A 22,649-nucleotide genomic window follows, 5' to 3' on the forward strand; every position below is an offset into this window, starting at 1 on the left:
CTTTCCTCTCAGCTGATGTAAAACTACGGTGGTGTTACAAGATGTTTTTGGCTTGAGGGTTCCTGTTTTTTGGGAGGTTTTTTTTTAACCTCCTTACCAGTTCCCTGGATGCGACCATGGCAGCTGAAGAAAGATCTTTAAATCTGCTTTATGTATTTATTAAATTAATCATTAAAAGACAAAAAAAAACAACAAAAACATGGCATTTATGCCCAGGATGAGTGTATGGAAATTTCCAACCAGAACTGTACTTACAACTAAAGGAGTAAATGCATATTTTCATTCCATTAACAAATTCTTTAAAAAAAATAAAATAAAAAACTGGGTGGGTAAATGTACATGTCTCATTGAGACAGTGTGCGTGTGTGTAGTCTCATTTTAACACTATTACTGAGCCGTCCCTGGTATGATTAGGGATGAAGTTCTGAATTGCAGCACAGACTGTTACCCGTTTTCTTTCTTTTTGGGGGGAAGAGGCGTACTGTAGTCGTCACAGACTCGGCGTGTGGAGCTGTACGTCGTAGACGTTAATCCACACTCTGAATGTACTCCGATAGCCTGTAGCCCTGCCAACATCTGCTGTGCCTTGAAAGAATAAAGACTATAATAAAAACAAGAGTCGACATGTTTTTAATGCATAAAACAACCGAGGTCAGAAAAGCGGCGCTCCTCTCTGCCTCCGATGTCAATTTGCAACGTTTCCTCACTTCATCTCTGAATAACATCACTAGCTGCATTTCAGAAGATGCGTTCAAAATATAACAGATGAGTCATGTTAACAAAAAAAAATCTAGATTTGTGGCACATGATTGGAAGGTAATTTATTACATTTTCTTCATCATATTCAACATTTGAGCTTTGGACAAATGTCTCATTTAGATTTTGGGATAAAAGTTTACACAAAAATAGCAGGAGAAAATTCAGCATGTAGAAAGGCACCGCAAAAAGGATCTTCAAACAAAAAGCTAATCTGGCAGCTTGGATACAAAGACAACAAAAAACACACAAGGAGGAGTATAAAGATTTTACAATAAGGCATCTGGTTTAGAGGTTCTTACATTATCTTCTTAAATAGGATATTTTTCTAATAGTGATTAAAAATTCTCTGCTCAGAGAAAACAGCTGGATTCAACAACATGTAGTTTCTACAGTTACTCCCTCTCCCCCAAAAAAACACCTGAATAACCAAATCGGACCCATACCATCCCAATGTCACATTTTTACTGTGTTCTTTAAATAATACAGTTTTCAACATACTTCCCTCAAGTCTCCTGAGCTTGCAGCTTGTGCTGTAGTGTGTGTTTACAGAGCTCTTACAACTCCTCTCACAAGGCCACTGAATTAAACGCTGAATGTGTGCAGACATATCTGCATCGCAACCACTCAGAATGTAGGCAGTACATACATTTTTCCCCAAAGTTTCATCTGAAATTATTATAATAAAATCCGCCAACTAGTATCACGTAAAAACCCTTTCAAAGGTATTCCTTCAAACTCTTAAGGCAGCGTGCAGACTGTAATGTTCAAGTTCAAGAGATGTCGCGTAAAGCAAGGCAGGGAGCTTGTTTTTAAAGCAAAAAAAATATTCCCCTTCTGCAACATGTTGAGCATGTTAGATACAGAAATACACGTGCAGCAAATGGAAAATTCTCCATATGATGCGTTACATCTAAACCCAACAAACAGAAATCACATTGATTTTAAGGCTTCCCTTTGCAGTCATATAAATTTAAAATACAATACCAAGCATGGTTTACGCGGTGTAATAAATAGCTGTTAGAATGCTGAGTTCTTCATTATTGACCATGCAGATGTAGATAGTAAGACTTGTCGCTGACTCGGCAGTGTGGTAACCCTCGCTCCCCTGTTTGGTGCATCGGAATGCTGAGCTTTCCTGCCTCGCTCAGGTTCGGACCTGGAACTTTCCCGCTTTAGTCACATATTTGACCCCTTTAAATGGTTTGTACTTCTCTCCGTACATGTCCAGACGACTCACTTTGAGACCTGGAAAGAAAAAAAAACAAAAAAGAAAAAGAGAATGGGAAGCCAAATTAGGAATGAATTTACTGCTACTTCAACCTTTAAAATCCTAAAATTAGTTCCATGGAATACTGAGTGTTTGCTTATTATAACATTTAGGCCCTTTGATGCATCATTTTCTTTCTATAATGAAAAACAAAGACTCACTTCTGAGGCTCTAAAGACAACAATGTCCACTTCCTAAAATCTCCTGCAAAATTATTGCATGGTATTTTTTTTTTTTACTTTCCATGAGACAGTCTTTTAGAACTACCTAATCTTTAAATATTCATATTTATAATGCCTATTATTATTATTATTATTATTATTATTATTATTATTATTTTCATAGCTCCACTGTTTAATATGGTATTAAATAAGCAAACAAGTAATTTTCCTAAGTCCAATTTCCTAAGTGAAATTTCAGGATGAACCTAAACTTCGTTAAAACGTTTACAGGTTCACTTAATGTCAGCTTCTTTAAACATTTGAACGCACTTCTAACTTTTCAACGTTTCACTTCTTCTTGCACAACTTGCTGTTCTTTAATAAGGAGCTGAACAAGAAAATTCACAACAAGATTTAAACACCCCTGTGTTCATTACGGTGTTCACATTCTGACATCATCATCTGTCACCATTTAGACACATAAAAATGTTAAGCTTCAGTAAAAGCTCAGTTTTAGTTCCTGCTGATCTTTGATCGTCACCTGATATGGCCAGCTGTTGTATCTGCAGACCAATGTTGATCGAGGGGTTCTCTTCAGGCTTCGGGGAGCCCGTCTGAATGCTGATGCTTCCTCGCAGGTTGGGGAGCTTCTGGGGGTTAAGTTTCCCGACGTCCCAAAGGACCACCTACCACAGAACGAGTGTTTGAGGTCAGGGTAATACAACAAAACGCCGCTTTTATTCTCACCGCCAGGTTCTAACATCTGCACTGACCAGCCGGTGGTGTATATAAAAATGCTTCACTTGCCCTCCACAATTACTAGCATGCCTGGCAAAGACATGTCTAATGTCTTTTGATATATTCCCATTTTACTGCAACAGGATAATTATATTCTGACTAAGGCTTTATTTAGGAGTGCATTTATTTATGCATTGAGGGAAAAAAAAATATTATTTTCAAGAAAAAATAAACAGTGCCATGTACTAACAATGTTCCCTCTAAAGCAGCACCCTCACTCCAGAAGGCACATGGGGACTTCTCTACATACTGACCCTTTGTTTCACCCCTAACTCATTTTCAGCATTTGTTATTAAAAAGCTTAATCTAGTTTCAACTCATAACACATAAAACTCCCAATAGAATTTTGAATACCTGTGTTCATAATCGGACAGATAAAAAAGGGGATGCGTTTGAGTTCCTACCAGCTTTTACTTAAAGTATAGCATCTATTGCTGGCATATTAAAGTCAGTTACCCGTCATGCATCACTGGTGAGGAAGGCCATGCTGGCTGATTACCTTGGTTGTTAAGTCAAAGGTGTAGGTTCCCTGAGTGGCTGTGAGATTGACGCTGAGCACAGATTTAGGCATTGGAATAGTGACCGTCAAGTTCTCCACCGACTTCCCCATGGTCTGCTTGGGCCCAATTGTGATGTCCAGACGACCACAAGAACCCGTCTCCAAGAAGCTGATGTTCTGCTTCACGTACACCGGGATGGCTACGAGACTGGGACAGAAAACGCACACAGAGCAGGCCTCCGTCAGTAATGAGTCAACGCTGATTAGCACCAGGCTTTCTACTGGATTCACACATGAGAGTATATTTAGAGAATATGCTCTTATACACATTCTCCTGCCAACCTGACTGACCTTGAGAAGAAATAAAAAAAATCATCCTCTATATCAGGGCTGCTCAATTACATGTTAAATGGTTTACTACAAGTGCTGCGTTCAAGAATTGTCATTTTTACTCTAACTGTTCAAAGCTGAAAAGACATTGAACAAAATACCAGGAGGTGTAATTTTGGCAAAAAGTGGTTCCAAAACGCAGTAATTTTTTATTTATTTTTTTATTTTTTTTAAACTTCACCATAATGCAGTTTGAAACAAAACATGGAAAACTCAAGATGGTTTTGTAAGTCAATGTACAACACAGGGACATCTGTGCTTACTTTTGAGAGCTGACGTGATACGACATGAGCCTGAAGTTTCCGTCTGGCGGGATGAAGGACAAGACGCGCTCCGACTCCCAGCGCTTAAAACGCACGCACGGGTGGAAGCTCACGTCATCAAGGAGTCGTGGATTCTTAAAAGATTCGAAAAAACTCGGTTAATGGCACACCGTGTCAAATACAACTACTAACGCATGCTGAAATAAAACGGACCCACCATGAAGGACAGGGTGAGATCAGGCATCCCAGTGAGCTTCACACAGGCCTCAACCACACCCTGAATCTCTGCAAAGACAGTCGTACCTGCAGACCACACGATTCTAGTTACATTCTGAAATGCATTAAAACCTTTAGCAAATATATTCGATGATATCGTTGAATACGTTAATTTGTTTTACCCGATTTGTCCAGAATGGCATCGATTTCCTCTATCACATCGAAATAAGCCTCATTATTGGTGTATTTAACACCTGCCCGCCTCCAGGGAACGTTAGACAGCTGGCCTGTAGGCAACGTTCCCCCGACGTTGCTGCCTCCTGGAAAACACAGGACGCAATTAGGAATAAAGACTTTACATATAGTTTGGCTCTTGCAGCCTCAGCTGACCTCTGATTACCTGTGAGCGTATTGACGACCGACCGCAGGATGGTCGGAGGCCTTATCATCTCCTTGAGGACGTTGGACTCTGTGGCCAGAGGAAACCCGTTGTCCAACATCTCCTCCAGAAGCTCGTAAACAGTCACCGTGTTCTCCTTGATCACAACCTCTGAGCAGTCCCCAAAGTAATCCTGTGGATAAAGAAGAAAAATGTCTCACCGAGGTCAGAACAGCCTTCTCGGCTCCAGGGGTCAACATGTGGAATTTCTTTCTGGCAAAACAGAAGATTAACTCTGACTGGTGTCTCTAAAGTAAAACTGAAGCAGGTTTTTCAGTTTTTAAACTCTGGGTCTTAATGGACCTTGCTCCATATTCTTGTATAACTATTTCATTCTGTAAGAAACTGAGGTTTAAGTTTTCACTAACTGTAAGGAATAACCATTCAAATTGACAGAATTAAGTCACACAAAGCCGACAATGATAGTGGTACGTTTGCAGAACAATTCCTCTTTTCTACGCCAAAACAGTGCTTCATTGAAAAAAAGGAGAAGCACAACAAAACAATTTGATGCATCATGAATAAAACCACATTCCCATGATTCCAATCAGTTATCCTCTGCCTGCAGTACAATGACTTGGCCCTTATCGTTTGGAAAAATGCAAGATATCCCTTGTACATATAGAAGTGAAGGCATGAGGAGTTAGTGGTATCGAGGTATAACATCGTTTTAGCAATTTATGGTTTTAAAACCACTAAATTGTTCTGTAACATTGTTCCTATGTTGGAGAGTCCTTTAAATAAAATGACAGAGAAAGATCTGGAGTGACATGAGTTTTCTTCAGCTTTATGGCATATAGAGAAACATAAGAACTATCCCTTCCCCCACCTGTTGCTGTGTACTATTTGGATCTATTCCCCAAACCCATCAGAACCTCCAGGTCTTCTGTTAATGCTTAAAATGAGACATAAAACTCACAGTGAGGCGTTACGTTATTTATTTATATTATCCCTCATCTTTGGAACAGTCTTCCTTAAGATCACTTTTGGTATTTATTATCGTTTGTTTTTGTTTTATTTTACAATCTTTGCACATTTCAGTATTTGCTTCCAGCGCTGTCAAATTGGACACAAATTTGTTTAATCAGTTCTTCATCCTTAGTAATTATTTGATTTGTCTACCTATTTTTTTTTAATATACTGAATATCATCATTGATAATATGTTATTTATAGTATGCTAGTCCATCTGTTTTAAATGTCTTGAATACACTTGTAGACATGAAAAATGCTCTATAATAGAACTGATAATGCTCACTAGCCAGCTGGGTGATTATAACTGTAAAACCTGGTATGTAAATAAATGCATATTTTAATTTAGCAGCAAGAATAACCTTTGCTTTTTCACTCAGAATAAAAGTAATTAGCTCATGTTATATATTTTTGTGGAAACCTAGTGAAACTATAGTATTTTCTCCTCACAATCAATACACATTAGAATCTAATGCCAGTCCGTTGCTGCAGATGTGTTTGCAGTTGTAAATGTGTGTAAATATTTTTAATAAATACACGGCTAATGCAAGGCAAAAGACATTTTTCAAATGCAACACAGGAAACAAAGAGTGCAGGGATAAGGATTCCAGGTAAACATTTGCATAACAACCTCCACCATAAAACCACCGTGTAACACTCAGCTAACATCTGTTGTCATCTGTTTAAGATCATAAAAAGGTGTGGATTGATAGTTTTGTTATGCTTCTACTTTTTTCAAAGAATAAAAATCCTAAGACAAAAATACTACAGCTTCATGACATTATCACAAAACTTAACACAAAAAACTGTATAACTGATCTATACATTTTTATTTTTTTTTTTAAATAGAGCAGCAGCAACTATCCATTCTGCTGCAAATAAAGAAAACAAATTAATTATTACAGGTATGATCAATTTAAATAGTTTAAACTCCCACCTGAAAAGTATCTGCCACCCTGTGCAGGAACTCAATGACAAAGAGTGGGGGGACTTCAGTCTGGGTAACTGAGAGGAAGAAGAGTTTGCCCCTGTAGATAGAGATGAGATAGTGGTGTGGGGTCTGCAGCACTGGGGCCACATTCTCTGGGTCCCCTGCCTTCTCCTTGGCCTCCAAAAAGTAGTCACACACACTCCTGCTAATGACACTCTTCCAGTGCTTCTCCAGGAAGATGTCTCCAGAGTGGCTGATCAGAAACAGGCTGTTGATCATCTCAGCAGGAACAGTGATGAGGTGGTTGTTGTTGGTTTGCTACCGAAAAAAATTCAATAGACCAACTCAGAATCAGCAGACTGACAAGCATAACTTGTTCGCATGTGTTTTATAGTAACTTACTCTAATTAATACCTGCAATACCTGCAAAATGTTATTATTTCAAGTTGTTAGCCAGCTTTACTTCCTGTTAAGTCAAATTAACTTTCGCATCAGTTGACTTCTCGTTCTGGTTAGCAGTCGGACTTCGCACACATTTACCAGCTTTACTCTTAAAAACAAATTAATCGGACACTTACAAGTGTCATGATTATTCTAAAGCGTTAAACATAATATATTAAAATGAAAGTTGTAAGATTGTAAAAAGTTTACCTGCTAACTGCAGCTGATTGTGCTGACAAGATTTGATGGAGACGCCTGCAGATGTTTGCCCACGTAAACACAACTGGGTCACGTGTAAAAAAAAGTCAAAGTCACAAAATAAAGCCTACTTAATTTTTTTAAGTGTTCAAATATTTCTATGGGTCTTTTACAGCTTGGAAAAACAATGAGTGTAGTAGACTAACTACCTTAAAGACTTTTTTCACCTCTTTTATAATCAGGCACAATTTGTGGGCGGCTATAACCCGGCGCCTTGCGTTTAGCTGTGGAGAGATTATTCCCTGAGTAAAGTCTTGCAGGTACTATTTGTAGTTCCAATAGTGGTAAACACTTCCTTTTCTTTCAGGGAAATTCACAGACTTTGTACCATGTTATCTTTTTAAGGCTATTTTTAAGTAGTTACATTATTTTTAAGCTTATAAACTTAAAAATCAGTGTGATAAGAAGGGGTCAAACGACAACGTGTACGGTTATATTATTATGGTACCTTAATAATTACAATGTAGTTTTAATGCTCTTCTGATCTTGAACAAACTTCCAGAAAACTGAAATAAAATGCTTAAGCATTAATTTCATTTAAATCAAGATTAAAACTCACTTGTTTAGAGAGGGGGTTTAAATAGTTCTAGTTATATTAACTGGAACATTCATTTCAGTTCCCAACTTTGTCTTACTTTCCTTGATTGTGTCACTGCAAGGTACTTTTTCATTATATAATTGTCTTGGTGTTGAAATGAGTTATACAGATAGAATTATTTTTTCCTAAAACGTGATTTTATTGCATGTATAATGGTTCTATTACTTTGTGAGAGTTTACTAAATTATTTCATAGTCCTGCTGCAGGACCCTAAAGATTGTCAAAATCCACTTGTCACTGAAGAAAACAATTGAATGGGAAACAAAACACGTGCAAATGAGCAAACATGCACAAATCTAAAAAATAATAAATTATTTAATAAATAAATATAGCAATTCTTAAGTGAACAAATACATTTTAACAACAAACCTCACATTGTCAGTTAGTGGAGAAGTTATAAATGACTGTGGATGTGACACGAAGATTAAAACATACGAAGGCACAGTAAAATAAATTCTTAACCTTTGCATAACTATTAACTTAAATTATGTATTTATTTAACACGACGCAACTTTTGGCTATTGATACCTGCGAGTCTGTACTCGGGGTTTAAATTCAACATTGCATGACCGCTTTTCATAAGGCGATTGCAACGTGCTCAGTCTGAACAGCCATGGCTTCTGATGAACCCAAAGCAAAGAAACCCAAACTTTCCGAGGATGAAAAGACAGAGTCTCCGAGCAAAAAGGCTGCTGCCGAACTAAGGTGACTAAAATCCGCTGTGACGGCTCCTTTGTTTTTCAGCAACAGGGGACGAAACAGCGTTTACCCGAGTCGCGATTTGTGCGCCAAATCAATTGTTGTGTAAAGTGTTACCCCAGGTGCAACACTTTAGCCATTTATATAACGGCTTTGCCCATTTATGCAGTGGTGTCTCGAGTCTGTAATGTTCCTCAACCAACGCTGTGGAAACAGTCCTCCTGCGAAGTGTCTTTATCTTGTTATTCTTTAACACCGACAGCTAAGATTTAACCATTAGCCGCCCCTTAAGTGCAACAGTGCTAGCTGGGAAAATATTTAACCTTAGTTCAGCATGACCAGCTTCAGAAATGCCCGGACCGGTGTCCTGGAGACTGTCCACGCAGGATCCATCCTGCGCCAGCCTCCAAAGACAACAAAGGACAGCCAAGTGATCACGCGGTCTGCATTGGACAGTGTTATCATTCTTCTTTCTCCCCCCGTTTCACTATGAAGAAATCAGATCAGAACCTAATTCATATAAGCCGCAGTAATCGGGACGCTTCTCATGAGGGGGAAACGAAGCTTAGAGCGGTGCAGTAAAACATAGCAGAAGTCTGAGAAGCAAGCCAATCATCGGGCAGAGGCAGGTTGCCGTGGCCCTTCCTTCTTCAGATGCCTCCAATCAGTCAGTCCCCAGTAGGAGGAGCTGTAGATGCAGGGGAAAGGAATCGATCCGCCCGCACGCTGAGCTGAGCTCAAATTGTTTTTTTCCCCCCCAAAGCTTAGTCTTTTCAGAACCGGTTTTTTTTTAAAGGTTGCTCAACAGGTCTGTCAGTGTCTTGCTGGTGCACACATACCGGGAGAGAAGAACACCATGTCTTCTGTGAGGTAAGAGCAGACTGATGGAGGTACAACCAGCAGAGCAGATCTGGGCACTGGGTTAGTGTAATTGGCTGCACAAGCCCATTAATCATCAGACTGCATACTACCAGATGGGTGTGTTGAGGGAGATGATAGTAAGGGTGCGGTGTCCTCTGGTTAGATGTCAATTTCAGATGTTGATGCGTTTCTCTGTAGCTCTGGTGACCGGTTCCTTGCGTTTGGTTCCTGAAAAGCTTCCATGTGCATCAGAGAGGCTTCCTGGGAAATATGGCAGCACATGTTCATATGGAGCGAGCATCTGTCAGTGACACCACTTGGCCATCCGCAGTTTTCTCACAAACACCGACAAGTTTATGGAAACGGCGAGTACGCTCAGGCTTGCAGGAGCGAAAAAAGCGGCATTACTATTCTGACTTTCTGTATTACTCATATCCTCATTCCCCCTGGTCTGCTTACTCATAATAAATCCAGGGGTTTTAACTTGTTAGTTCTGTCTGTTCTCAGAGAGTAGAGGTTGCACCATAACCTCATAACCTTTCTTTCTTTCTGTAATAGGTTACCCAAGTGCTTAACAGGTTTTAGGTGCTGGTGTTATTACATGATACAAAGTGCAGACGTGCAGTGTAACTGTTTATATATATATATTTTTATTTTATTTTTTTTTTCATTTTCTTGTCTGTTGGCATCACAAGACCATGAGGTTATCAGATGGTCTGCCCCTGCGGTTAGTTTCGTTGTCTTGGAAAAATGCAGAAATATGCAGTTTACTTCTGTCGGTGGACTGGCTCGCTGCGAGTGTCATAATATAATTGCATGCATGGTTGCCCAGATCCTCACCACTGACCACATGCATCTCTTTTTTGTGTGTGTGTGAATGCTGTTTAAACATCTGCTTTATTTGCGCTATTTCTGCTTTTCTCGTGTGAAGTTACAGTTTTTGCAAAAGTAGTACTGCACACTCAGGGTTTTCTTTTTCTTCTAAATGTAAAGAAAAACAATGTCTCTCCACTCTATACTGAGTTCTGTAGATTATTTTGAGATTTAAGATAACTATTTTAAAAATGTAGCTGCTGTTATATGAAATAAACATTAATTTAGGAAAATGTTTTGAATCCATTATTTAAAAATTACATGAATATAATAGATATCATGCACATTTAATGTATATAAATACTTAAAATAATCATTAATAAAAATAATTCTAACAATAAATGTCTTTCAGCAGCATATTTTAATAATTTAAATAAAAAAATTTAAATAATGTAAGATTACTACATATGAATAGTGTTATTTTTAGATTTGTTAAATTATTTATCAAGCTTTTCTCTCAAAGACGGTTCTGTCTAAGAAGCCTTACAGTTTGTTAATCAGCAGTTAAAATTTCATCCACGTTTCTGTTTTTCTTGCAGCTCCAACTTGCTCTTTGGGATGGGAAACCCCTTACTCGACATCTGTGCTGTTGTTGATAAAGACTTCTTGGACAAGTAAGTTTAAATAATAAAACGATACAAAAAAAGAAATCTATTTTTCCGTGCAAGTGGTTTTTATCGATTTGTTGCTGCAAATGTTCTAAGTAGGCAAAACAAAATGAGTACGCAGTAAGCGACTCCAGATCAATTGCCATCCTGTGTTTTGTTATCGGAGAGGTCACGGGGAGATTATAGAGGAAAGAGATTAATTTAGGTTTGTGATCGATAAGGAAGGAAGCCAATAAGCACAGAAAAAAGCAGCTGATCCATTGCTTTAATGCATCCTGAACATAAATTAGCTGTCAGTCCATGGCTCTTTGTTTTGGTACAGTATCCCTGCAAAATGAATTACTCTTATCAGTCCTGCAGTAATCCAGAGACTCATCTGAGTCTTGAATCTGCCCTGAGGACTTGCTCTCTCGGTCTCCAGTGGACCAGATTTAACAGGGCAAAGGGCTGCTTTGGTTTCCAGCTCCGTGTCCAGTCAGAAGCCCCTTGCGTAAACTCCTGGATTAGAGCTGAACCGGCCAGCCTCAGGTCTAATTTGGCCTCACTAAAGCAGGACTAAAACTGCCCTTTAATCCCCAGCAAACCTTTGTGTTTCTTTCAAGGAAATTGCTCTCTGATTAGCACATTGATTTGGAAATGGACTTTTTATGCAGACAGAAATTGATTTACCGTATGATATGAATACTGTTGGATGTTTTAGGAAATGTAATTAATATTGAATTCCTTCCCCCCCCCTTTTTTTTTTAATCATCTGCAGGTACTCTCTGAAGCCCAATGATCAGATCCTGGCTGAGGACAAGCACAAAGCACTGTTCGTACCTCCTGTGTTGCAACATTTACTGTAGAGTACCTGTGACATTAGCGCCACCACACATGTGAACTTCTGTTGGGGTTTTTTGCAGCGAGGGGAAAAATGCGTCCGAAATCATCCCGAGTTTGCGCCTCTCTGTTCTGGAGAGGGCCAGCCAAAACAGGCACACACAAGAAAGCTGCTACCATTGACCTCTGTTCCTGCGCAGACGGCCAATGGTAGCGCAGCGAGCTGAGCAGAGTGAGACGGTCTCGTCCAATGACAGAGCGGGACACTTCACCTCCCCAGTCCCACCGAGACCAGAGCCACAAAGCAAACATTTAACAGCAGGAGATAAGAGAGCAGAATGTGAGAGTTTGTTCACACTGATCTGGACCGGATCGCCCTCTTTTTGCTCCTTATGAATTTGAAATTTTGTTGATAATCATTTCAGATTTAAATCTTTTGGGGGATAAATGATTTAAATTGAATCCTCTCTTTCTTCTATGGATTTGTAGAGCAGAAGGTGTTGCTCTTTGCAGGTAGACACCTGCTTGTTCACCCTGTCAGACTTTCTCATAATTATCTCTGACAGCAACATCATATTGACTATATATATTTATTTATTTTTTACAACAGACAACTAAATGTTTTTCCCCCTCTGCTTCATCGCTTCCCCTTCTCTGACCCCTCACTTCCTCTCAGGACCTTTACCAACAGTGGGGTTGTTGCTGTTCCTAATAATATATCTGCGAACACACACTTGACAGCTCGAAGGCGACTGTTCTTCTGCAGGTCCGGCAAACTAAAATCTATGAGTCAATTAAACAGGCTTTAGTCCAAAGGGGAAAACAAGGTCGCACGGCTGCGATGCATTACGCAACAGACAAAAATGACATGGATTGTATAATCAGCGGTCAGTCATGCGTGTGTTGTGTATTTATTTTGAGAAAAGTGTGACGCTGCTTTCTGCAGAGATGCCATGTTACAATGTTCCTGGCCTTCCAGTCTCAGCTGTTGTCAGAAAAATCTACAAAGGGACACAGACGAGTCATTAGTATGTTATAAAAAGATCTGAAATGCTTCAATCAGAGACATCGTCACTGGTTTTAGTTTTGCTGTGGCATAAAGCTGACATCAGACACCAGCCCATTTCTCTTAACTAGTCTTCAACTTGGGTAAGACAAGAAAACATTCCAATAAGGCATTAATGTGATCTTAAATCAGAAAATTGCTTCTCACCTAAAGTTGCTCAAATCTACAGTAATGACCATAATGTACTGTTGGCAAAAGGGGCTGGACGGATCCATGTTTGTTTGTCAGATAAGGGAGGTACAATAAAAGTTTCTAAAGGTCACAATTAGAGAACTGCTGTAATTATCTCAGTAGTAGACTGTGCTACTTTAGTCTTTTCAGCCTTTTCTCCATTAGAGCATCTTTAACCGCTTCTGCCCTTCGCCAGATTCATCTCCATTAGTAGATCCTATGTGGCTCTTCTCTGTTTTTGTGCGTGATGTACGGAAACGTTTTTGCTCGACAGCTGTCCGCATTCGTTGATTGGCTTGTGGTTTTCGTCACTGAAAACCCGAAACAACCTTTCTCTTCTAGATTAGCAGTGGACCGGCAAACGATGCTGTTTGCTATCAGACATAACTATGAGTTTAGCGCCAGGAGCGTGAACCGTTGGACCGGAACGATCTAGCAGCGCTGCAAGCAGAGCGTCTCTCAGAAGAACGAGCAGCAATAAGACAGGGAGGCACAGTTCAGCTCTGGTCAGCCTTACGTCACAGTTACAGTTTTGTGCCGACCAGCGTGAAGATCTGAGACTACCGATGCACACCACATTTGGTGTGATGTGCATTTTATTCTTTGTTTGGATTTTTTTTTTTTTTAAATAATTCCATGCAAGGATATTGGTTTACATCTATTAACTGCGTTACCTAAACCCAAAAGGATGCATGTTTAAAAAAGAAAATAATCAGCTGATCTCAATTGTTTTCATTAGATTTTGACCAGCAGTGGATTTCTATTAGACAAAATTAAATATCTATATCTGGGCTTAATTATGATATTGTGATAAACTTGAAGTGTTTATGTTTAAATAACTTTCATAGATAGATTTATTACTACAGCAAATAATTTTCTCATATTATATCTTCTCGTATTATATCTTTTTGTTGAAAACTTAGTAGATTAAAACATCTCCCAGATCTCGTTTAAAGATTTGTCTTGGCACCAGAGATGAACCGCATCGTGGTTTTACGGGTCGATGCCGATATACTTAGAGGTCTGATTAAGGCTGATTCCAATTGTCTCTTTAAAGATTATGACCTATATGAGTTAAATGTGAGTGGCATGAACCACAAAAGAAGGAAAACGTGCTGCAGGTTTCTGGATAGACGTAGAAGTTTGAAAGGATTAGGAGACGATCTCCGTTTACGAAGCAAAACCTTGTCCTGATTTTTAATAGGCAGAGAAAATAAATATAGTGCTTTATGATGTATTTACAGAATAAAAATGGGGCGGAAAATTTTTTTATTTTTCAATATTAAAATCCGCATTGATATAAACATCATGTTATATTGGTTACTCTTGCTTTGATGAATAAATTCAGATTTTTTTATTTTTTTATTTTCACATGTTTAGATTTGATGAGCTTGTAAAAAAATTCAAAGTAGAGTATCACGCCGGTGGAGCCACTCAGAACTCGATTAAGATCGCTCAGGTCAGTCACACACACTCCGAAGCCACAAACGTTCGTTTCTGCGTGAAGACTTGATTGGCCGGTTGCTAATGTAAGATGTTGCGGCGACCCACAGTGGATGATCCAAGAGCCCCACAAAGTCGGCACGTTCTTCGGCTGCATTGGGAAAGATAAGTTTGGAGAGATCCTCAAGCAGAAGGCGGCGGAGGCCCATGTGGACGCCCATTACTACGAGCAAGACCAAGAGCCCACGGGGACGTGCGCTGCTTGCATCACCGGAGATAACAGGTCAGTGATTAAAAGGAGAGTTGTAAAGTGTGTTAATGATGAATGTCTCATTATATTGTTTCTGTCTCCCAGGTCTTTGGTAGCTAACCTAGCAGCTGCCAACTGTTATAAGAAGGAGAAGCATTTAGACTTGGAAGAAAACTGGGAGCTGGTGGAAAAAGCTAAAGTCTACTATATTGCTGTGAGTTTATTAACCTACAAAGATTTTATTTTTATTTTTTTTTAGAGCTTCACAATTAGGTCACTTAATGCCTAATGTTGAGTGTCTAATTTGTATGAGTGCTGCTGCTGCAAACTGAAGACAGATATCCACCCATGCAAAGGCAGAATCCCTTTAAATATGGTGCAGTCAGACACCGTAGTTCCAGTACCTAATACAGGCTTAATCACTGAATTAAAACCAGCTTTACCTCAGAGGAGGTTTGTAGTAATCTGCATATCTTTAATAATTAAAGACGGAGCGATAAGTCTCTTGAGGAATAACATCCAAACACAGCAGCTGTGGAGCTTCTGCTCCACTTAGACCTAAAATTAGTGAATGCTCAGCAGTCCAGAGTAGCTGAGATCGCTTTAATCTCTATGTGCATAAATGCATAAATTTTTAGTTAACCTCTTAAAATCTCTTCAGAAAGCTTTAATGAGTTACTTTATCTCTAACTCACTGAGGAGATAAAATAACTCAGTGGAGATGAGATGCGGTTGACAGGTTTCATAAGTGTGTTCAAAATGCAGGGAGGAGAAAAGCTTCCCCAGGAAAAAAAAGTTCCTGCACCCAAAGAGAAGGATGGAGCAAAACAAATAAAAAATGAATGAACTAAAGCGACAGAGAGTGAATATGTATGTGGAAGGTGAAGGAAAGTTACAGCTTAAGTAACAGTAGAGCTAAACAAACACTCAATAAAGGTTGGGTTGAAAGTAAAAGTGGGCTGAACTACTAGAGAGAAAATCTCACTTAATAGTAAAGTTAGACTCAGTGGATTAAAAAGATATTTTAAGTTTTTGCTTTTTTTTATCATTTTAATTCTATTTATCTTAATGGTTTAGTTAAACAATTGTACAATTAAGAGAGGAGAAGAGGATGGGGAAAAAATCAGAATCAAGTGAGGACCTCTTGCTAAATGGCTAATTTAGGAGTATTATTGATATTAGCTGTAAAAGTAGGAAATTAGCCCTGATTTTCTTGTCTGTTAAAATTACCCCTGTCGATTTATTGCTGTAAGTGATTTATTAGTTGCTCTAGATGTCCGGCCTGTTTTAATAACAGTGTGATTGTTTTTCCCAGGGTTTCTTCCTGACTGTGTCTTTGGAGTCCATCCTGAAAGTGGCAAAGCACGCTTCTGAAAAGAACAAGCTATTCTGCATGAACCTTTCTGCACCTTTCATCTGCCAGTTCTTCAAGGACAACCTCATGCAGGTTATGCCTTACATCGACGTGTTATTCGGCAATGAATCGGTAAGACAGTGATTACCACATATTGATCTGTTGTGCTTGATGTAAATCAGAATCATGATTGTGATACATTTGCTTATTCAGGAGGCAGCAGCCTTTGCGAAGGAGCAGGACTTTGAGGTGAGTGGACTTTCTTCTGTGTTGGTCTTGTTTTTTGTGCATCCATTAACATGTTCTGTTAATGTTAAGTTTTCTTTTACTTTTTTTCCGCCCCAGACTAAAGACATTAAGGAGATTGCCAAGAAAGCCCAGGCGTTACCCAAAGTTAACACAAAGAGACAGAGAATTGTTGTATTTACCCAGGGAAAGGATGAAACTATCATGGCCCTCAGTAAGAGATTCTTTCTCTCCATGTTTTTGTCTTTAATCTCTATTTTCATGCTCCCAGACTGAAGTCTTGTCTGCTTAGGTGATAAGATTGAGACATTCCCTGTCCTCAAGATTGACCCAAAGGACATTGTTGACACAAATGGTGCAGGCGACGCTTTTGTCGGAGGTAAGAATATTTGACTTTGTGCATCTCTTGTTTTACCTCTCCAGTCATGGTAACGTTGTCCTCTGGGTGTTGCAGGCTTCCTGTCTGGACTTGTCCAGGAGAAACCTCTGGATCAGTGCGTCCGGGCAGCACATTACTCTGCTAACGTCATCATCAGACGAGCAGGTTGCACCTTCCCAGAAAAGCCTGACTTCAAATGAGGAACGCCGCAAAGCTCTTCCTTCAGCCTGAAAACCTCGTAACCCACACTGCCTCTGCTCTTCAGATCCCCATTGTTTTTTTGTTTTTGTTTTTTTTTTAATTGGTCACCAAATGTCAGTTCTTTTTAAAGCGTCTGCATATCTTTACTTGCCTGTCGATGTCTCGTCTGTCTCCATTTTGTCCTCAAGAGGTCAGCAGAGGACCATTCAGCCAAGATCAGAGGGGGGTTTTTTGTACTTGTTGACAATTAAGAAAATAGGGTTGCGAGTTTCTAGTTTGCTTTATGCAAAAAATCCAACACCTTTTTCCTGTTGGAGTTCCTCCTCCTCTGGCTGCGCAGACGCCTCACAGACGTCGCTACAAGCGCTCTCATCTCGCCTCTCGCTTCTGCAGTGGCTTTCAGAGACCGACTTCAAGCACAAACGAGGACTACAGAGCAAAACATCACTGTCACGACGGGTTTTTTGAAGATATAGCTGTGAAACTTTCAGCAAGAATTTTAGATCAGTGTTTTATCTGCTTTGAGGAGTTGGAAAAACCAAATGTCTTTATTTTTAATGCACAATTTTTAGTGGCCACAAAGCTTCCACCTCAGCTCATCCTGTTTAAACGGGTCAGTTTGACGTGTTTTAGGTGAGCTGTGGGCCTTTTTTTTCTTCTTCTTCTTTTAGTCCTGGCTCTGAAATTACTACACATGGTGCTGATTGGATGAGGATAATTCTGGTCCTGGACTGTGAACCAGAATTAATAGTTTTGGTAAAGTAATAGTGAGTTTAACGTGAAAAGCATCTGCAGGAGCGAAATGTCTCCATGCCCTGAGGGAAATACTTAAACTGGCTGAAACGGTTTCATTCTACTTATTACAGATATAAATTTGGAGCATTTATCATTACATTAATTTCTTAAAATTATCCCTGAACATTTGGATTCACATCAGAGTGTGTATTATGAAAGGTTGAATCCTTGTTAAAACCTCTGAAAACAAACCGTACTGAACTAAATCATTTTTATTTTGTCTTTGTTATGAAGTGATGTTTAAATCAGGCAGCACTCCATCTGATGGAACAAGGCCTCAAAGTTTCACATGTCTCAAGAAAATAGCCTCATTTTGTTCATAGGAAAAATACAAAACAAATCATTTCAACGGACCACTTTGTGCTTTAATGATGATTTCTTTCTTTCTGTCAAAGAACAGAATCACCACAGCATGATGCCACCTCCATCGTGTGCCATTACGGCCATGGTGTGCTCAGTGTTAACATCTTTAATTTATACATTTACACTGTTTAATTATTTAAATTATAAATACTTTAGAATTTTCTTTTTCTTATTAAAAAAATTGAACCTCCACAACCTGACCTTGACTCAGCTTAATCAGTTTTACATGTGATTACCTGGTGACTTTCTAATCAGTATTTTGATACTTCTGGGCATTTTTTTTTTCAACCATTTGACTTAAGTGAGAAAAACAAAAGATAACCTGAAGTTGTTAAACCTGCTTTACAGCACTGGTATTTATGTTCATGTGGAGCTAAGCTTAAAATACTCCTGTATCTGGTAAATGTAAACGGTATTTCAAAAAGGTTGGAGTTGTTGGAAGTTGTCTCAGCAGGCATTGAAATGAACACCGACTGTTCATTTATTTTCTTAAATCAGGATCAGGAGAATGGAAAATGTATGTTTTTTAATCAAGTTTGATACTTTTGTCAGAGGTAAAACCTCTGCTTTAAAAAAAAAAAAAAAAAAGATGAGGAAATGTTTGGAAGAAAACCACAGGGTAACTTTAATTGTTATAGGGCCAAACAGCTTAAAAAATCTACTTGTATTAGATTATGTCATGTTGATAAAATTCAAATTGAACAGCTCTACTGACAAAGTTAATAAAAAATTCTTTAGAAAAGTGTGCAGTTTCAGAGTAATGGAGAAGGTGTTTCAAAACGTGCCTGCTGGGAATGTTTCTCCATTTGAGGCTTCACCATGTCCAGATACACCAAAAAAGCCTTATGTGACCTTTTCTTTCTGGTCTCAAAGTGATGCTCAAGTTGTCCATAACAGTCGCAGACTGTGATGTTTGAAAAAGAATAATAAAATTCAGTTTAATTATGCCAATTTCATTTGAACTTGTTTATTTATGGCTTTTTAGTAGAAACGTGGATTAAGTAAAAATTGGGGTCATTAATCTTTATTAATACACAAACATCAAAATACTGTAAGAACAAGCAATTAGTTTGTAAAAGCACCTAATCTTAAAGTATGTTTTAGCTGAGGCCACTTTTAACTATCTGTCCATTGCACTGCAGATTCTGATCTTTCATGAAACACCTGTAAGCTATAATAGCAGAAAATTGTTGCGTCTTTTGTTCTAAAAATGATTTTGTGCTGTATTTACTGCATGCTTAGCTTTGTTTATATGTTGATCCCAGACATGTTTCTGCAAGGAAGCAGTTTTAAATAACTCTCCATGTTTGTTTATGATTACTTGAATTTTGGTTGTATTAGAAAGGAAGCTGGTCTCTGCCAAAGCTAAGTTATACATTTTTAAGTACATTACCAATAAAACAAAATGTCTTCATATGGAAAACACCATAATGTTAAACTAAAAAGTGGACAGTAGTTCCATTCACAATATAAAGGCTACATTTATAAAAAGTAAATGTTAGATGAAATGTGTAACTAAGATATAACCGTGATGACTTGATATGGGAAAGAAAAACAAGGTGAAACTTAATGTAAATGCATTTACATGATTCCGAAAACCAAACCAAACAACAACAAAAAAACACAAGAGTATTAATGATTTGCTTTGATTTAATATTGTCTGGTCTCAAAGCAACACGTCCACTGATACAAGCGGAGCTCAGATGTCTAATATAGCCTGAGGTCAGTATGAAAATACACAACCTGATGATAAAGTTCAGATCTCTACAAAGCTGCCCAGACGACTGAGAACTTGGACGTGTGGCTTAAACGCATTTTAGTTTGAGCGTGTACTGCAGTGCGTTTGTCATCAGTGAGTGTATGATTACTGAGTTATAAAAGGAACGAAGCTGCAGAAGAAGCGAGAACTGAAGGAGACATGTTTTTACTGCAATAAACCGAGGTAAGCCTGAGCGATTTATATTGGAAACACATTGGACAGGGCTGGCTTTAAGATTTTTTTGTCATGTCTGGCTAAGTTTATTACACACTGACTTGTACAGAATGTACTCAAAGATGGTGGTTATTGTATTTGTATGTCTACAGTATGTCTCTTAGGGATCCCCCATATGAACCTCCCTCCGTCTCTGAACTACAGGAGTTCTTGCTGGCAGACAGACGCCCAACTGGTCACGTCAATCAAGTCTGGCCAAATGTTTACATAGGCAACGAGTAGGCTGACACCCATTAACATGCATGGATGTGTGTAAAGTAACATCCTGCATCCTTACTGCAGACGTGAACCTGTGATCGTGTTTCAGGGCGGCAGCACGTGACAAAGGAGCTCTTCATAGTCTGGGTATTACGCACATCGTAAATGCCGCTCATGGACCCCCAGCCCCCGGCAATGGTCCCTGCTTTTATGTCAACACTGGCCCACGCTTCTACAGAGACATGAACGTGGATTATTATGGGGTGGAGGCTGATGACGCAACAAACTTCATCCTCAGTCCTTACTTCTATCCAACAGCGCGATACATCAGAGCTGCGCTGGCAATGGGAGGCAAGTCAACATACTGAGAGCTACACAGTGTGTAAAACCCAGCTTGCTTTATTTCAGTGCTTGTTTCACAAACACAGTCAACCAAGTAATCGATTGGTTAGTGGGTAAATGTAAAAATAACCTGGTTGCATATGTGTTAAAACCTTTAAACGAACACTTTATTGAAACACTGTAAGGTCCTTAATCCAACGCCAACAGAGGACCAAAAGCTTCTGATTGAACAAATGCCAGGATAACGGTAAAAAGTTCCATATATACATGCACTACACCACTTTGGTCTATCCAAAGTTCAGTACAAGCAACTACCAGACTGAGATTTGGAGAGTTGGAAAAAATCTTACACAGGAAGACCAAATGCAAACAAACATTGCTGGTCATACTTTAAGGTCGCGTACATTCATGCAACAACCTTTTTTGTTTTTCTAATTTCTCCTCAAACACATTTGTTTTCAGTTAAACTGAATAGGATAAATATCACAGAAGCTGGAAAAAGTTTTGAAATAATGTTCGTGGTCTAATTTTTTACAAACCTGCCATTTCAGTTTGGGTTTTCTACACGTCTCAGATCCTACATTGCTGATGTTTATGTGTACATACGAACAAGTTGAAGGTAATAATTAACATGTGTGTCCCAGGAAGGGTGTTTGTACACTGTCTGATGGGAGTGAGTCGTTCCGCAACGCTAGTGTTGGCCTTCCTGATGATCACTGAGGGCCTGCGGCTGCAGGAGGCTGTGGCCGCTGTAAGGCCACACAGAGACATCTGCCCCAACCCAGGCTTCCTGCTGCAGCTGCGTTGCCTTGACATGAGCCTAGAGAGGGAGAGGAGAAGAAAAAGACAGGCCCAGGCATTGTAAAAGCACACTCATACACAAATTGAGAAATCAGCATTAACCCATTAACCCACCAGGGCAAGACACGCATCTGTGTTGCTCCAGAGGTCATTTAGCCGAGCAGGGAGAAACACCATCCCTGACAGAGCTGAGGGAAATTCTCTGGACCAACAGGAAGCCTGTGGGCTCTGTCAATGAAGTGTGGCCAAAACTCTACATTGGAGATGAGTGAGTAGTTAAGTCTTTCGTAATGTGGGAGAAATACATAGAGTAAAACACTTTGTGTGTGACTTGTGTCTGAAGGTCTGTTGCTCGAGATAAAACCAGACTGTCGTCTCTGGGTGTTACTCATGTGCTGAACGCTGCAGCAGGTCAACATCGGATCAACACCGGTCAGACGTTTTACACTGATATTGAAGTCGTGTACCATGGCGTTGAGGCTGCAGACCATCCAGAGTTCAATCTCCAGCCATTTTTCAACTCTGCTGCACAGTTCATAGACAGCGCCCTGAAGGAAAATGGTCAGTGAGACAATCCATCACAATCCATTCAAATAGCTGGACATTTGTAATAAAAAAAATTGGTGGACTCAGCCAGAAAACAGACAATGAGTTGAATCTTTCAAATAATGACCCCAAACATTTGACCGATCACCACAAGATGTCGTTAACAAGTCACAAAACCTTCTAAAACCCGATGAAAATATTTATGCATCTTTACCGGGAGCAAGAATAAGTATGGAAAAGACTATGCATGCTGCCTAAATAAAGAAATATTTATATTTCCTGATTCTTAAAATCACAAATAATATCTTTGTGTACAGCAAACATGCTATTCTTACTGTAAACGAGTGTACTAAATAAAGTTTCTTTCAGGGAAAGTTCTTGTTCACTGTGCCATGGGTGTGAGCCGCTCTGGCGCGTTGGTTTTGGCCTATCTGATGATCCACCAGGGCCTGACGCTAGCGGAGGCCATCGTGGCTGTACGTCTGTGCCGAGACATCGGACCCAACTCTGGATTTCTGGAGCAACTCAGAAAGCTGGAGTTGGGCCTTCATACACAGAGCAGACAGACCGCTGAGGACAGTAGCCAGTGTTGTGGTACTCGAAGTTGGTCTTGCTCTTAAGACTGGTCTTAAGACCGTTTTCTGATGGTCT

The 22,649-nt window shown here is 39.4% G+C and overlaps 3 protein-coding genes across 8 annotated transcripts; 2 read left to right on the forward strand and 1 right to left on the reverse strand.

Annotated features, from left to right (window-relative positions):
* Positions 1–282: 282 nt before the first annotated feature.
* Positions 283–9,292, reverse strand: LOC103134053 (AP-3 complex subunit mu-1-like). Of its 5 annotated transcripts, XM_016668442.1 has the most exons (10): positions 9,013–9,292; positions 7,345–7,417; positions 6,700–7,011; positions 4,754–4,925; positions 4,536–4,673; positions 4,355–4,440; positions 4,138–4,271; positions 3,485–3,692; positions 2,729–2,873; positions 283–2,004 (listed from the first exon to the last, which is right to left on the reverse strand). In XM_016668442.1, the coding sequence occupies exons 3-10, from the start codon at positions 6,970–6,972 to the stop codon at positions 1,904–1,906; spliced, it is 1,257 nt and encodes a 418-aa protein (XP_016523928.1). In that variant the 5' UTR covers positions 6,973–7,011; positions 7,345–7,417; positions 9,013–9,292; the 3' UTR covers positions 283–1,903. The 5 variants fall into 5 exon arrangements, with proteins under 5 accessions (XP_016523928.1, XP_016523930.1, XP_007546176.1 ...); XM_016668444.1 differs by lacking the exon at positions 7,345–7,417; XM_007546114.2 differs by lacking the exon at positions 9,013–9,292 and having other exon boundaries at positions 7,345–8,233.
* On the forward strand, positions 8,604–19,066 carry adka (adenosine kinase a). Of its 2 annotated transcripts, none has more exons than XM_007546112.2 (11): positions 8,604–8,695; positions 10,963–11,037; positions 11,789–11,842; positions 14,468–14,546; positions 14,641–14,813; positions 14,886–14,994; positions 16,096–16,266; positions 16,348–16,383; positions 16,480–16,594; positions 16,673–16,759; positions 16,835–19,066. In XM_007546112.2, exons 1-11 carry the CDS (start codon positions 8,604–8,606, stop codon positions 16,957–16,959), a joined length of 1,116 nt encoding a protein of 371 aa, XP_007546174.1. In that variant the 3' UTR covers positions 16,960–19,066. The 2 variants fall into 2 exon arrangements, with proteins under 2 accessions (XP_007546174.1, XP_007546175.1); XM_007546113.2 differs by lacking the exon at positions 8,604–8,695 and adding an exon at positions 9,458–9,559 and having other exon boundaries at positions 16,835–16,959.
* A 766-nt stretch (positions 19,067–19,832) lies between these two features.
* On the forward strand, positions 19,833–22,070 carry dusp13a (dual specificity phosphatase 13a). Its single transcript, XM_016668452.1, has 6 exons — positions 19,833–20,060; positions 20,204–20,329; positions 20,419–20,660; positions 21,296–21,512; positions 21,598–21,720; positions 21,796–22,070. Exons 2-6 carry the CDS (start codon positions 20,205–20,207, stop codon positions 22,019–22,021), a joined length of 933 nt encoding a protein of 310 aa, XP_016523938.1. The 5' UTR covers positions 19,833–20,060; position 20,204; the 3' UTR covers positions 22,022–22,070.
* Positions 22,071–22,649: the final 579 nt, after the last annotated feature.

This window comes from Poecilia formosa, unplaced genomic scaffold (assembly GCF_000485575.1).
Source record: "Poecilia formosa unplaced genomic scaffold, Poecilia_formosa-5.1.2 Scaffold15, whole genome shotgun sequence".
Lineage (NCBI taxonomy): Eukaryota > Metazoa > Chordata > Actinopteri > Cyprinodontiformes > Poeciliidae > Poecilia > Poecilia formosa.